The sequence below is a fragment of the Sinocyclocheilus rhinocerous genome, unplaced genomic scaffold, assembly GCF_001515625.1.
Source record: "Sinocyclocheilus rhinocerous isolate Xijiao unplaced genomic scaffold, SAMN03320098_v1.1 scaffold751, whole genome shotgun sequence".
NCBI classification, from domain to species: domain Eukaryota; kingdom Metazoa; phylum Chordata; class Actinopteri; order Cypriniformes; family Cyprinidae; genus Sinocyclocheilus; species Sinocyclocheilus rhinocerous.
In genome coordinates, this window is record NW_015657293.1 from 537,227 (window position 1) to 552,302 (window position 15,076).

The 15,076-nt window shown below is 34.2% G+C and overlaps 1 protein-coding gene across 1 annotated transcript in view; it reads left to right on the forward strand.

The window, feature by feature from the left end:
- The window catches only part of LOC107720871 (collagen alpha-1(V) chain-like), a 109,429-nt gene that overhangs the window by 69,775 nt on the left and 24,578 nt on the right, over positions 1-15,076 (forward strand). The window contains 24 exon segments of the mRNA XM_016528699.1: positions 215-289; positions 2,292-2,384; positions 2,496-2,552; positions 2,649-2,702; positions 2,795-2,848; positions 2,933-2,986; positions 3,168-3,221; positions 4,248-4,301; positions 4,410-4,454; positions 5,136-5,189; positions 5,400-5,444; positions 5,549-5,602; positions 5,700-5,744; positions 6,998-7,051; positions 7,625-7,669; positions 7,785-7,838; positions 8,875-8,919; positions 9,272-9,325; positions 11,296-11,403; positions 11,494-11,547; positions 11,886-11,939; positions 14,177-14,221; positions 14,332-14,385; positions 14,983-15,027. Coding sequence (XP_016384185.1) covers positions 215-289; positions 2,292-2,384; positions 2,496-2,552; positions 2,649-2,702; positions 2,795-2,848; positions 2,933-2,986; positions 3,168-3,221; positions 4,248-4,301; positions 4,410-4,454; positions 5,136-5,189; positions 5,400-5,444; positions 5,549-5,602; positions 5,700-5,744; positions 6,998-7,051; positions 7,625-7,669; positions 7,785-7,838; positions 8,875-8,919; positions 9,272-9,325; positions 11,296-11,403; positions 11,494-11,547; positions 11,886-11,939; positions 14,177-14,221; positions 14,332-14,385; positions 14,983-15,027 — 1,350 coding nt within the window.

The window sequence follows — 15,076 nt, forward strand, 5'->3', positions numbered from 1 at the left end:
TATATATATATATTCCTATATATATATATATATAATTTTTTTTTTTTCAGGGTGAAATATGACCTGAACATTTCTTAATGTGATTGTGATTCATCATACTGTATAAGATTACATTTTAACTTTAGAGAGCCTGATTACACTGATTGAAAGAGATTATATTATAGATCACAATGCTGTTTAAGGCATTACCCATAATCCTTTGCTCTTTTGACAGGGTCCTACTGGTCGCTCTGGTCTGCCTGGAGCTGACGGTCTTCCAGGACCTCCAGGGACTGTCCTGATGTTGCCTGTATGTAAATCTGAGCACAATCACCAGATACACACTTACAAAAACTACACATTAAAATGACACATAAACAACTGATTGATACACGTATGCACGTCTTTTAGCTTTTACAATTTAAAGCCCCATTTCACTGTACTGAGGTCAGTTTTAGCCTGTAGACGAGATCTACAGTGCGTCATAATGAATGTCCAGAGCCGTTAGTTCTTGTGCTGGCTTGATTTATTTTCGGAGTGGTTTAACAGTGATAATTATGTCAGAGAGATATCAGAAACATAATGCTCCCTTTGCTGCTGTGTTTCCCCATCAATCACACGCTGGTTAATGCAGTCATTATGCAGAGACATTTCGCAAATTCCACATCATACTCTCAGCTTTTCCAAATTTCCTCTTTCCCAGCTGTTACTCCGATACAGGTTTTTTTTTTTTTTTAAATTCGGGACCGTGTATCATTTATTTTGTTCCCTCATTTTAGGTAAATTGTGACTATGATTTAATTCAATTAAAATGAGGGAACTGATTATTAGTGTATCGACCTCACAATGTCGAGAGTTCTGGAATGCTTCCATGGCAAATCCAGATGTTCTAAACACCACATTAAAAATTGTGTTGTCCGTGCTGTATATGTGTTTATAGTCAACATGTGATTGTAATTAAACCCCACCCTAAACACTACCTCTCCTCACCCCCCCAAAATACCCATGAAAATCAATACAGAGCCATGAAGCACAGATTCACTTTGAAACTAGTGGTCATACTCTTGGAAGTGTAGTGATTGCGTTCAGCCACCAGATGGCAGTGCTGAATAACTTGACTCCTGTACACAGACAGAGGCACAGAAACACTGCATACTGCCATACTAGTCATACTACTAGTAATACTATTTCTGCCTTATCTTTACATGGAAGAAATAGTAAGAGTAGTATGCTAGTCTGAATTCAGCTCTAGAGTACATTTGGAAGTACATGCTACCACACGTATTTTATTTTATGTATGTATGTATTTTTTTATTTTTGCAGTACGTACACTACTTCAATTTTCAAATGATTTTTTAGTTTATTTTACATATAATTAACTTTTTAAAAATAGATTAAACAATTTAGAACTATTTTATTTTAAAATACATTATTTTATTTTTGGCAATTTTTATTTGAACATAAAATGAATATTTTAAAATTTTAACTTTAGAGTTATTTTATTTGGATATATACTGAACATTTTCAACTAGGTGAAACACTTTAGATCTATTTTATATTATTTTATATTCAAATACATGATTTTATTTTATTTTTTTAACATACAATGAACTTTTTCAAATAGATGAAACACTTTGGAACTATTTTATTTTTAAATGCATTATTTTATTTTATTTGAACATATAATGCTTTTTTTAAATAGATGGAACACTAGATCTATTTCATTTTAAAAGCATTATGTTATTATTATTATTTTTTTTGAACATATAATGAATATTTTAAATTGGTGAAACACTTTAGAGTTATTTTATTTTAAATGCAATTATTTTATTATTTTTTTTATAATTTTTATTTGAACATATAATGAATATTTTAAAATTGGTGGAATTGGTGTTATTTTAATTTATTTTATTTCATTTCGTTTTATTTTATTTGATCATATACAGAACTTTTTTAACTAAGTGAAACACTTTAAATCTTACTAAACACTTTAAAACATATAATTAACATTTTTTAAGAGGAATTTAATTTTTTGCAATAACTGGATGCCACTCATTGAATGTAGCATGTAACTTGTGTTTTGGATTCCACAAAAAAAAAAAGGTTAAGTTAATGTTAAGATAAAATAAATGTATATATTATTTAAAAATTGTATTGAAATATTTTATTTTCAAGTACTTTAATTTAATCTTGATTTAATTTGATCACATGTTGAACATTCTAAAACAGGTGGAACATTTTTCACTCTTGCTGTCATGTCTAAAGTAAACTATCATAGTCTAAATGTTGATGAGTTGGTTCTGTCTCTGTAGTTCCGCATGAGTACAGGAGGCGACAGCGGACATAAAGGTCCTGCAGTTTCTGCCCAAGAGGCTCAGATGCAAGCCATCATGCAGCAGGCCAGGGTAAAAACACACACTTACACCAATACACACTATATTTCACACACACACACACACACACACACACACACACATCTCTATGCAAACTAATTGCTCTGTGTCATTATCATATAGCTGGCGATGAGGGGTCCAACCGGACCCATGGGCTTGACGGGCCGTTCCGGTCCTCTGGTATGTCTGTATATCTGTCTTCAGTCTGTCGAAATGATGATATCTATGATATTATGATGAGTCTGATATGTTTCAAGCTTGATTTGATTTTCCCAGGGTCCTCCTGGTGTTTCTGGACTGAAAGGAGAGTCTGGGGAATCAGGACCTCAGGTAGGCATCACAGATTACCCACAATCCTCAGCTATCCTCAGACCTTTTAATGCAGGATAGAACTGTTGTGAGACCTGTGTGTGTGTTTTTAGGGTCCTCGTGGTCCACTGGGATCCATAGGCCCTCCTGGAAAGCCTGGTAGAAGGGTACGTTTGCGTTTTGTTGTTGTTATTATTAACCCGATCATTCTGTTATAAAAAGATTTATAAACAAGTATCCTGTTGGCTTAGGGTCGACCCGGCTCAGATGGAGCCAGAGGGATGCCTGGACAGACGGGACCAAAGGTAAAACTAATGAGATAAATATATTTTAGCATAACACACAATAATGAATTGTGCACAATAAGATGCCAGAAAGTAAAAAGGGTCAATTGTGATTTCATGTAGAGAAAGTACAGTAGTTTCTTATTTATAAAATGTTAATATCCTGCCATTCTGAACTGTTTCCTGTCTGTGTGCTTCACAGGGGGACCGAGGATTCGATGGGCTCGCTGGTTTGTCTGGAGAAAAGGGTCACAGGGTAAACACGTTTTAAAATAAGTCTTATTTGAGTATAATTGAGATAGTATTTTAGTATTTTTTTAATAAGTTTTTATTTTTATATTTTATGGTTGTAGTAAATTTCTTCTGTGTTTGTCATATTTCATGTCTTTTTTAATATATGTCTGTATTGTTTTTATTAATTTTTATTTCAGTTTTCGTTTTAGTTATTTTAGTATGTCAAATGAAACTTAAAAACTCAAATTAAAATTAACAATGAGTCGAAACGTTTTTTTTAATTTAAAGGGGTCCTATTATGCTCTTTTACAAAGTCTTGATTTTGTTTTGGGGGTGTACTAGAACATGCTCTCCCATTCAAATTTCTGTAGGCGGGAATTATTTTGAATGATATTCCAATGAGCCGCTTTGTGATATCACAAAGCCCGGAAAACAAACGCTGTAGTCCAAACGAGCCGTTCGTTGTAGTTCTTGAAAAGGGATTTTTTAAAAACGAAATATCTCCCTTTGGAGTGGACTTTGAGATTTGTAACTTTCTAGATCTTTTTTATGCCCAAACATACACACTACACACTGACTAAAATTAAAAAAGTGAAAAAGCATAATAGGACCCCTTTAATTTAATTTTATTTAAATTTACTTTTTTTTATGGTTTTAATTTTACTTTCTGTTTTAGTTTTAATTAACTATAATAACTGAATTATTTCAGTTGAGAGCAACATTTAATGTCCATTTTTAAAATTTGTTTTGCAGTCAAAGCATCACAGTGTAAACACGTTTATGAACATTTTAAAATAGGTGAAACACTTTAGTTGAGCAGCTATTTAATTATATATTTTATTTTATTTTCAAATACATTTTATTTTATTTTATTTTTAAATGGCTTTCTGCAATACATGATTCTGATTTGGCCAATTTTAATAAAATTATTTTAGTTAAGGTCAAATTTAATATCCATTTGTTTATTTATTTGGCAGTAATCCTGTAAAAAGGAGGGTGATTCATTTTATGAAAACTAATGAGTGTGTCTTTGTCATTGTTGTTGTAGGGTGAGACAGGTCCTCAGGGGCCACCTGGGCCTTCAGGAGAGGATGGAGAAAGAGTATGAGCTTCTTATATTAATCCCTTCCTGTTACCTTCATCATCAGTGTTATTGTCCTATATCTAAATGAATCTTGACGTCATGATGACATCATTTCCTGTATCCCAGGGCAATGATGGTGAGGTCGGACCCAGAGGTCTTCCTGGAGAATCGGTGAGTTCATATTTCCTCCAGTATCCCTGCATTATCCTCTGTTATCCACTAGATCATACATAACGCTTCCACAGATCCATGTCACTCATTTTTTGAGGTGCCCTCTGCATTTTACTCACTCTGGATGTGAAGTGAGAGAAACATTCAGAGACAGGAAGTATAGTAGAGTTAAATAAGCAGTTTAAGACTCTGTCCAGCAGGTGGCGCTCCATGTTCACCATTTAGTTTGAGAGTGACTTCATCTGCTCTTGTATGTACACATAAACACAATCAGTAGTATTTTAGGCTCCTGTTTGAAAATGTAACACATGAGATGAAGAGTCATTTAAGTGGCATAGAAAAAGCTCCTTTTTTCATGTTGAGATCACATGACTGGGCTAACACTGTTTTATTTTATTTTATCATTTATTGAACATTTAAAAAAGGTGGAACACTTATCTATTTGATCTTGTTTCTAAATGCATTATTTTATTTTTAGTTTATGTATATAAGAAATAGACAGTACTCATGTTTAAAATATAGCACATGAGATGAGGAGTTAAATAAGTTGCATAGAAAAAGCTGTTTTATTTATGTTGAGGTCACATGACCGGGCGAATGCTACCCACTTTATTAACGCCTCTATTATCAGACACTTTCAGCTGAACATAACTCTCTGTTTCTCCGTCTTCTCTTTTTCAGGGTCCTCGTGGTTTGTTGGGCCCCAAAGGTCCCCAGGGGCCCCCAGGATCTCCCGTGAGTACAAACTTCATCTTTATCTGAATTAGTTAGTTTTCATCTGAATCAAGTCATTAACCTTCATGGTATTTATTTACTTACAAATAAATAGCTTAATTATTAATGTCTTAATATTTTTTAAATGTGAGAATATATAAATGTGTAAATATTTTTTTAAACGTGTTAAATTCATTTTCATTTATTTTGATCCTTCTTTTATCATTTTAGGGTGTGACTGGTACGGACGGACATCCTGGACCTAAAGGAAACATTGTAAGTGTGAGACAAACACACACACACACACACTTCTGTACATACAAACTTGCTTCTGCACACACACATATTCACATTATTATGCTTTTGTTTTCACCCGTCAGGGTCCTCAAGGTGAGCCAGGACCTCCAGGACAACAAGGCAACCCCGGAGCTCAGGTATTCTTCAAGCCACACCCACTCAGACATTATCTAACCCACCCATCTTTGACTTCATTAACCAGTCAATATCCTCTAATTCTGTCCTCTTTCACAGGGACTTCCAGGTCCTCAGGGAGCGATCGGACCTCCAGGAGAGAAGGTGAGATTGCATGTGTGGATGATCGATGGAAGGATGCTTCTCTGGTTAATGGATTAATGCCTTTATATAGAGTTTGTATGTGTGTGTGTAGTGTTCTATTGATAATGTTTATGTTTTATGACAAGACATTTATTCTTAGTGATGAAGATTATAATACATTTCATAAGTACACTACAGTTCAAAAAGTTTAAGGTTAAGTTCTTTTTTTTTAAAGAAATTAATCATTTTGTTAATCAAGGATGCATTAAATTGATCAAGACAGTAAAGACATTTACATGTAACTGTATAATGTTACAAAAGGTGTGTATGTCAAATAAATGCTTTCTACTCATTAAAGAATCCTGTGAAAAATGTATCAGGGTTTCCAAAAAAAAAACTATTTTCAGCATTGATAATAATAAGAAATGTTTCTTGAGCGGCCAGCAAATCAGCATATTAGAATGATTTCTGAAGGATCATGTGACACTGAAGACTGCAAATTCAGCTTTGCATCACAGGAATAAACTACATTTTAAAATATATTGAAATAGAAAACAGTTATTTTAAATGGTAATAATATTTCACAATATTTTTTTATTTTACTGTATTTTTGATTAAATAAATGCGGCTCTGATGAGCATAAGAGGCTTTTTTCAAGAACAAAAAAATCTTACAGATTATAAACCTTTGCATTTCTAAATTGAAATTATTAATATTATTATTTTATTTTTATTTTTGCTGGGCTTAAAGATTGCAGATTGTAATAAAGAATATATAAAGAAATTATTGTTTATTATTAACAGTTTTATTTTATTATTATTATTAGTAGTAGTAGTAGTAGTATATAATATTTAAAAAAAAAACTTTTGACTGCCAAATCAAAGCCATTTTACTGTTATGTGGCAAGAAAACCATAAAACAAGAAACTATATGATTTGAAAATAATTATGACAATGTGTACATTTGATTCATTTTTACTTTTACTTACACCACTTGATATTTTTTATAGTCATTAAAGTAAAATATTAATTGAAAATGGGGTTTTTTCAACCCTGCATGAATACAAAGCTTACATATTTAAGAATTGAGCACATACTTTTAAAGCAGATTTTCATAATTCTGGACATTGATATTTGTCATTAACCCTTCTACACACTGACCACTTTAACGTATTGATCGCTCTACTGGATGGTCTTCATGAATGTGTGTTGAGACAGGAAGTGTGTGCTGAGTGTTAATGGACTGAGTGCTTATGCTGGTTTTCCTCTTCTCAGGGTCCCACTGGAAAACCAGGCTTATCGGGAATGCCAGGAGCCGATGGACCTCCGGTGAGTCCGGGAAACACACACACACACACACACGCTTAACGTCTAATCATCTCAAGCTCTATTGTTTGTGTATCAGTACAGTAATAATTACAGTACAGTGATCTGCCTGGCAGTTCTTCACAGAAACTTAATCGTGATTAATCGATTTTAAAGCCCTATTATATTATATTACATTATATTATTGTTAGAAGACCATATATATATTATATAAGATAATATATAAATATATCAATATTTCATACCAAATGATTAAGAATTTTTATTCATTATTTGAATATATATTTGCAATTCAATTCAAATGCACTGTTGTAATCCACTGTGAGTCGGGTTGCTGCCTACAGTATATAGACAGTAGAGTGTAATGCAGCTTGCTAGGGTTTGAGAGCTTTTATCACCTTCAAGGTTTCTAGTCAGTGTTCGTGATACAGTACAGTGATCTGCCTGGCAGTTCTTCACAGACACACATTGTTCGCATCTATTCTCAATGCCTATTCTATCCACATTTCATGGTTTTATATCTAATTACTGCAGCATAACGTGTCATTTCTCTTTATCTTTGTGTCACAAACACAGGGCCACCCAGGAAAAGAAGGGCCATCCGGAGAGAAAGGACATCTGGTATGTTTATCCTTCATTCCTCTATCCGAAGAGTTAATTTACAGACAGTTCTCTTGTACAAATGTAGCTTCAGATGTGATCAATAAGTCCATCGATAACTGATTGTGTTTTACAGGGACCTCCTGGTCCTCAGGGGCCGATCGGATATCCTGGGCCTCGAGGTGTAAAGGCAGGTGTTTTTTAATCCTCATTGGTCATAGCAGAACTCATAACGATCTCTCATTGGTCCGTGGGTATTGTAGTTCTGTAGTAGTAAGATGTCAGTGAAAAGTCACCCAACTTATTTTGCCTCTAGCTTTTTCCTCATAATGAAACGGAGACGGCACCCTGCCAGTGTTTCTGATACTTTCCTGAGGCAGAATCATCTGAACTTTATAGCCATCTTCCAAAATGTCCAAAAGTTGCGTACCTAGACAGCATTTTAGGCATCAAAGACAACTTCTGAGATAAGTTCTTTTGGCCAAAATGTAAGGCAGTGCAGGTAATTCACTGATGTGACACTTGTGTCCAATTTGAATGTGATGAGGATACATTTCTCAATTATTATGTTATATTATATTAGATTAGATTATTTATATATATTATTTATTGTTAGAAATCAGTCTGATTTTTTATTTTTTTGTGTCCTGACCCAATAAGTTAAAAAAGTATTGGTAGTTAAACTGTTCTGCAACTGTACCAAATAAAAAAGCCATTGTTAGATTTAATTGTTAGAAGACAGTCTGAGTCACTCAAGTTATATGAAGATGAATTTCTGAATTAAAGTGGAAAAAAAACTATTGGTAACTGTCCTGCGATCGTATAAAAAACTCAATTAAAGCCTGAAATAAAAAAGATGATTATATTATATTATATTGGGCTGTCAATATAATATAATATAGGGCTGTCAAATCGATTATTCATATTTATATATGATTTATATTATATATAAATTTAAATATATATTACATGCATTTCTTATGTATGTGTGTGTATTTATATGTACACACACTTATATTATGGTTGTAATCCACTGTGAGTCGGGTTGCTGCCTACAGTATATAGACAGTAGAGTGTAATGCAGCTTGCTAGGGTTTGAGAGCTTTTATCACCTTCAAGGTTTCTAGTCAGTGTTCGTGATACAGTGAGTCAATCGCAGGGTTTTGAAGTTTAGATGGACTCTGTTGATCTTTTTTCTTTTGCTCTTTTGCTCTTTCTGTCCGCAGGGTGCTGATGGAGTCCGCGGGCTGAAAGGAAACAAGGGTGAAAAGGTAATTTCAGAGTGTGTTCGTGCGACTGCGTGCGTATGGATACGTGCTGTTGTGAGTGTGTGTGTGTGCCGACGGCTAATGCACTGCTCTTGTGTCATTAATGTTTCATTTCTGCTTCTGAATATGGAAACCGGTGTACTCCAAGATGCATTTTTGACCTTCCCGCTTTGGTCATTAAAACGTTGTATCCTGCGAGAGTGCAGCAGGAAAATAAGATCAGGCCTCGGCAAATAGCAGAAATAGCAGTTGCCATGGAGATCCGTCCCTTCGCATTTGTCAAAAAAGGGGTATTATGTGCGTTCGGAAGTTTGCAACGCTCTCAGTGTCAAATCTTCATTTCTTTCCTTCTCAGGGAGAAGACGGATTTCCAGGATTTAAGGGAGATATGGGCATCAAAGGTGACAGGGTAAGAGACTTATTCGCAGGTTGAAGAGGTTATTTGTGTTTGGCTTTATCTCTGGGGAATTATGGGATTTGATTTCTCTTTACACTTCGGTCGAACTTTAATTCTCAGAGCATCTCTGTGGAGGCACATCAATCACAGTGGGTCTATATTTAGTGGAGCATCACTATTACTTTTGCTCATACTTGCTTTGGGATTTGAACAAATATAGACATACACAGAAAAAAGACCTTAAGGACCATAACCTGGGAATTCGGCCACATAGAAATGTGATAAAAACACCTTAGCGATCACATATCCCCAGGCGACACGCTCCCGAGTCTATTTCACAGACATTTTTCACACAAAATGCCGAGAAATTTTGTCATTCAGGACTCCAGAAGTCGGTCGAAGGGCGTGTATAATATTCACTCAGCCTAATTGATCAGATTTTTTGCTGTTATAAAGTCCACTGACTCATCCGTGGCGCTGGGTAAATGTCTGTAATGAGCAAACGCGTACCGCTCTAGGTTATTAGGGACCAATATGCAAACGCTTCTGGATTTAAGTGGGTGGACATTGTCCCAAATTACCATTTACTCTTGTTAAATGCCACGCACGCACACACTTCACTATTCCCATGCTGCTCAAGTGCCAGTCTTTGCCTATTATATCTCTAAAGTGGCAAAAACATTAAACACACACTAACCGTACACACAAACTTGTTTCATTATTAAATTCTGGGATCGTTTATTCAAAGATGTCCACCCACTTCACTTCACTTCACTTCACTTCATTCACTTCACTTCACTTCACTTCACTTCACTTCATTCACTTCACTTCACTTCACTTCACTTCACTTCACTTCACTTCACTTCACTTCACTTCACTTCACTTCACTTCACTTCACTTCACTTCACTTCACTTCACTTCACTTCACTTCACTTCACTTCACTTCACTTCACTTCACTTCACTTCACTTCACTTCACTTCACTTCACTTCACTTCATTCACTTCACTTCACTTCACTCACTTCACTTCACTTCACTTCACTTCACTTCACTTCACTCACTTCACTTCACTTCACTTCACTTCACTTCACTTCACTCACTTCACTTCACTTCACTTCACTTCACTTCACTTCACTTCACTCACTTCACTCACTTCACTTCACTTCACTCACTTCACTTCAGAAACATTCGAAGACAGCCCTTTTTAATTTACAGCAATTAGGAGATGAAAATAAGTAAAATAAGTAATTAAATTATAATTAAAAAAAAGTGAAGTTGTAGAATTCTAGGAGGTGGATTAAGAAAAAATTTTTAGTTGGTAAATTTTTTTGGGATTAATTAAATTAGTAAATATTGAATGTCATTTTTAGCTTGTTTTGTCTTATTTTAAAATGTTTTAAGTAATCTTGGTGCCCTTGGAAGTTTGCTTTAAATATTTTAATTATAAAAAAAAAATGTTTGTGGGTGAGTTATTTTAATAAATATGTTACTTTTACTTTATATGTTACTGTCTTATATTAAAACATCTTGAAGCCCTCTTGGAAGTTTGCTTTAAATAATTTTAATCATTTAAAATAATACAATTTTAACATTCTAGAAATTTGGGGGTGAATAAATACATTTTAAAAATATTGTAATTTTCATGGTTTTAGCTCATTCTAAAGCTTGTTTTGTCTTATTTTAAAACATTGAAGTCATTTTGAGGCCCCCTTGGCAGCTTGCTGAGGAATTTAAAGGGACTTGTTCTATACATTTTTCATGTATTTTTCCCCTGAAAGCAACTTTTATTATTTATACATTCACTTATTACATCAGTCAATGTTAATGTAAATGTAAATGAAGTATTCTCTGATATGACTGGCTGGCATACAGCTGTAATTTATCGTATCATTGTATGTATCATTCATCGGAACAGACCTCTAAAAAAGATAAAAATCTCTAGTTTCTGAGGGAAATGTCTCATATAAATCCTAATGTATTCAGGGAGAACTTGGTGCTGCTGGACCCAGAGGTGAAGACGGGCCTGAGGGACCCAAAGGAAGATCTGGTTTACCTGGAGATTCTGGACCACTTGGGTCGACCGGAGAGAAGGTGAGTGTATATCTATATATGCATCGTGAAGTTTGTCAGTGTTTTGTCACGACTGATTAGTTATGTTTCTTCTGTGTACTTTGGTTTTAGGGTAAGCTCGGTGTGCCTGGGTTGCCAGGTTATCCAGGAAGACAAGGCCCCAAGGTAAATACACCCGATCTGCCTGCGATTAGCCAGCATCCACAGCGGCCGTGTTCGAGTGTGTGCATGTATTGATAGAAGGACAAAGTTGTGTGTGTGTGTGTGTGTGTGTGTGTGCGCATGCATTAGAGCGGGATTGGAAGGCAGACATGTTTGAACTTCTTGATCAAAGCTAAGTGGATTTACCCATAATGCCATCTGGTGTCAGCGTTCCATTTGACCGTGACCCAGCATGCACTGCTGCAACAGCACTTTTCTTCTCTTCTCCTCCTTTTATCCCTCTCTCCTTCCTCCCTTTGATGGACCTGTGAATTAATCCCTCTCTCTCTTTTCCTCTTCAGGGTTCTCAAGGATTCCAGGGATTCCAAGGAGCCAGCGGAGAGAAAGGCACGAGGGTGTGTAAAATAGAGTTTTCCTGTCTCATTGTATTTCTCTCACGCACCCTTTTTCCTCATCTTATTTTATTTATGTATTTTGAGTAGCGAAAAGATATACGCTCACTGGTTTTCTCTCGAGTTTGTGGATTTTGAGAAAGAAATGCAGGGTAATCATTTAGGCTAACATAATGCAAACTATATAATATAACATGTAGAATATGACTGATGTAATATAAACCATTTCAATAAATGCAATTCGATTAATCTTATGAAGTGAGCAAGAAAATTGATTTAGCTCTATTCCAGTTAGATTTGTATTCTCTGTCATGTTATTTTAAGATATTCAATACAACGCAATTCAGAAATTCAGAAGCATCATTAGGGGAATATTTAACTAAATCAAAAACTGTTAAAAATATATTAATTGAAATAAAGCTGAAGTAATATACATTATAAATATTAGATGGAAAAACTATAAATTAACTGAAAACTGAAAATAATAAAATAAATAGGAAATATATAGCCCAAATAGGAATATTTATAATAATTATAACAATAATAAATGACAAAAGAACATGAAATTACTAAACGTTAAACAAAAAATTTTTTTTTGAAAATATAAAAATAAGCAAAAACTAAAACTGAATTAAAAGTGAACCTAAATAGTAATATTTAAACAAAAAAAATCCAACCAAAAACTAAACATTAAAGCAAAATTAAAAAGAAAACTTAAATTATAAAAAAATATAAATAATACTAAAACGTATATAAATAATACTAAAATAGCACAATGCCTAAAAATGAAAATTGTCATCTTTTACTCACCGTCATGTCATACCATAGGCAGAATAAATAAAAATGACAAAAACACCATCAAAGAATGTAATAAAAGTAATCATTTCAGCTTGTGCACACTATAGGGGTTTGTCTCAGTGTATGGGAGCTAACCGTCTCTGAGCTGTAGTGTGTGTGTTATCAGAGCCCTTATGGCCAAGAAAAGCTGGGAAAGGCCCTGAGTAAACCCCCAGCTCTCCGCACGGATGCTTTATTGGCTGTATATCATCACATTTAAGCTGAGAGCAGCAGCCGGCTGCCATTAGGAAGACAATGCAGTCTCTCATAAACACATTATAATCCAAAAACCTCTTATTCTCTCAAGCCATTAAATACACACACACACACACACACAATCTCAGACTGCATTAATTTGTTGATGCAAAACTTTCTATGTTCCGCCATTACTGTCTGCATGAAGTATTCATGAGATGGAGAGATGCTAATATAATCTACAGATAATCAAATTAATCACAATGTTCCGGCTGCCATTAGGAAGACAGTGCAGTCTCCCATAAACACATTATAATCCAAAAACCTCTTATTCTCGCAAGCCATTAAACACACACACACACACATACACACACACACACACACACTCTCAGACTGCATTCATTTGTTGATGCAAAACATTCTTTGTTCCACCATAACTATCTGCATGAAGTATTCACGAGATGGAGAGATGCTAATATAATCTACAGATAATCAAATTAATCACAATGTTCTACTAGGCTGAAAGAAATATTTCTTATGGTTTTGTTTAAATTACACAAATAATGACCCTCATTTTTAATGACTGAATTCGCTGAAAAGAGCATTTGAACAGAAAGTGAAGCGTAAGAATTTAATAGCACACATTTATTTAGTTATCTCTACTTCTCCTAAATTTTAGGTAATATTTTTTATTAAAACAAAAATAGTATTCAGTTTTAATAATTGTGTATACAGTGTAGTTTAATTGTTATATATTATTATTGTATTTATAATATTTTAATATTTTAAATGTAACAAATACCTTTAAAAAATAAATAATATGAAATTAATAATTATTCACTCGATGGACAGTTTAATTATTATATATTATTGTTAATTTAAAAATATTTATATATTTATTTTACTGGAATTTTTTAAATATAACATAGATATCCTTTAGGAATAAATAATGTTATATTGATAATTATTCACGCTAAGCACAATTTAATTATTATTGTTAATTAAAATATTTATATTATTAGAATTTATTAAATATAACAAATATCTTTAAAAAAATTTATGCTTATGCTTCTTATTTTATTAGAATGTATTCCTTATAATATCTTTTAAAAATAAAATAATAATAATAATAAAAGTAATAATAGGGAACTGAGATATATTTGTTTTTTATTTTTCCATTAATTCACGTTATGCTCTCTCACAAACAGGGGACAGCAGGAAAGCCGGGACCCCGAGGACAGAGAGGACCCACGGTAAGGCAACAAAGTTAGGACAAAAACAAACAAGACGTGCCCTTTTGCTGATCAGTTTAGGACTGATTTCACACACTGCTTTCTCATCCTTCTTGTGATCGTTTCTGTAGGGACCCCGTGGTGAAAGAGGGCCGAGGGGACCAACTGGTAAAGCAGGACCAAAGGTGAGACTGTCCTTTTTCATCACTATTCTGCATTTGTAAGATTATATAATGAAATGAGATGATGACATATTGAGGAAAAGCCCCTTTTCAGGGTCTTCTGTCTTAGTAAATAAATAATATGACATGCAAATGTAAAAACACAAAGAAAATCATATCATGCATGCATTCAAGCGTACATAAAACAAGTGTTTGGCACATAAAAATTCAATTAGGAAAAGCACCCCACACCCTGACTGACTGAAAGAAAACATCTCAGGCTTCAGGAGATTTTAAAGCTCTTTCATAATTTGTTGTGCTGTGAAAGCTAAACGTGTTGACAGGAGCAAATGGTGCTCCTATTACATTTCAAAACGCAAGGTTTGTCTCCACGGCTCAGCTGGAGCGAATCCAAATGCAACAGGGATTTTACCAATCTGCATATCCTCTATCAGTCAAACAAATCTTTAATGGCACTCATTACCTCGGGCAATAAGCATAAGTTTTACGATATTAATAATTAATCGCATTTGCATGGATGTTTATACAAACATTCTGAAATATTAAAACGTTCTGTTTAATTTCCCTTTTCTCCTTTGTTTGTCCTCCCCTCCTTCACAGGGCAACTCAGGAAGCGACGGCCCCCCAGGACCACCCGGTGAACGGGTACGGTATAAATAATAATCAAATCCTTCCAAAGTATTGATTATTGCTT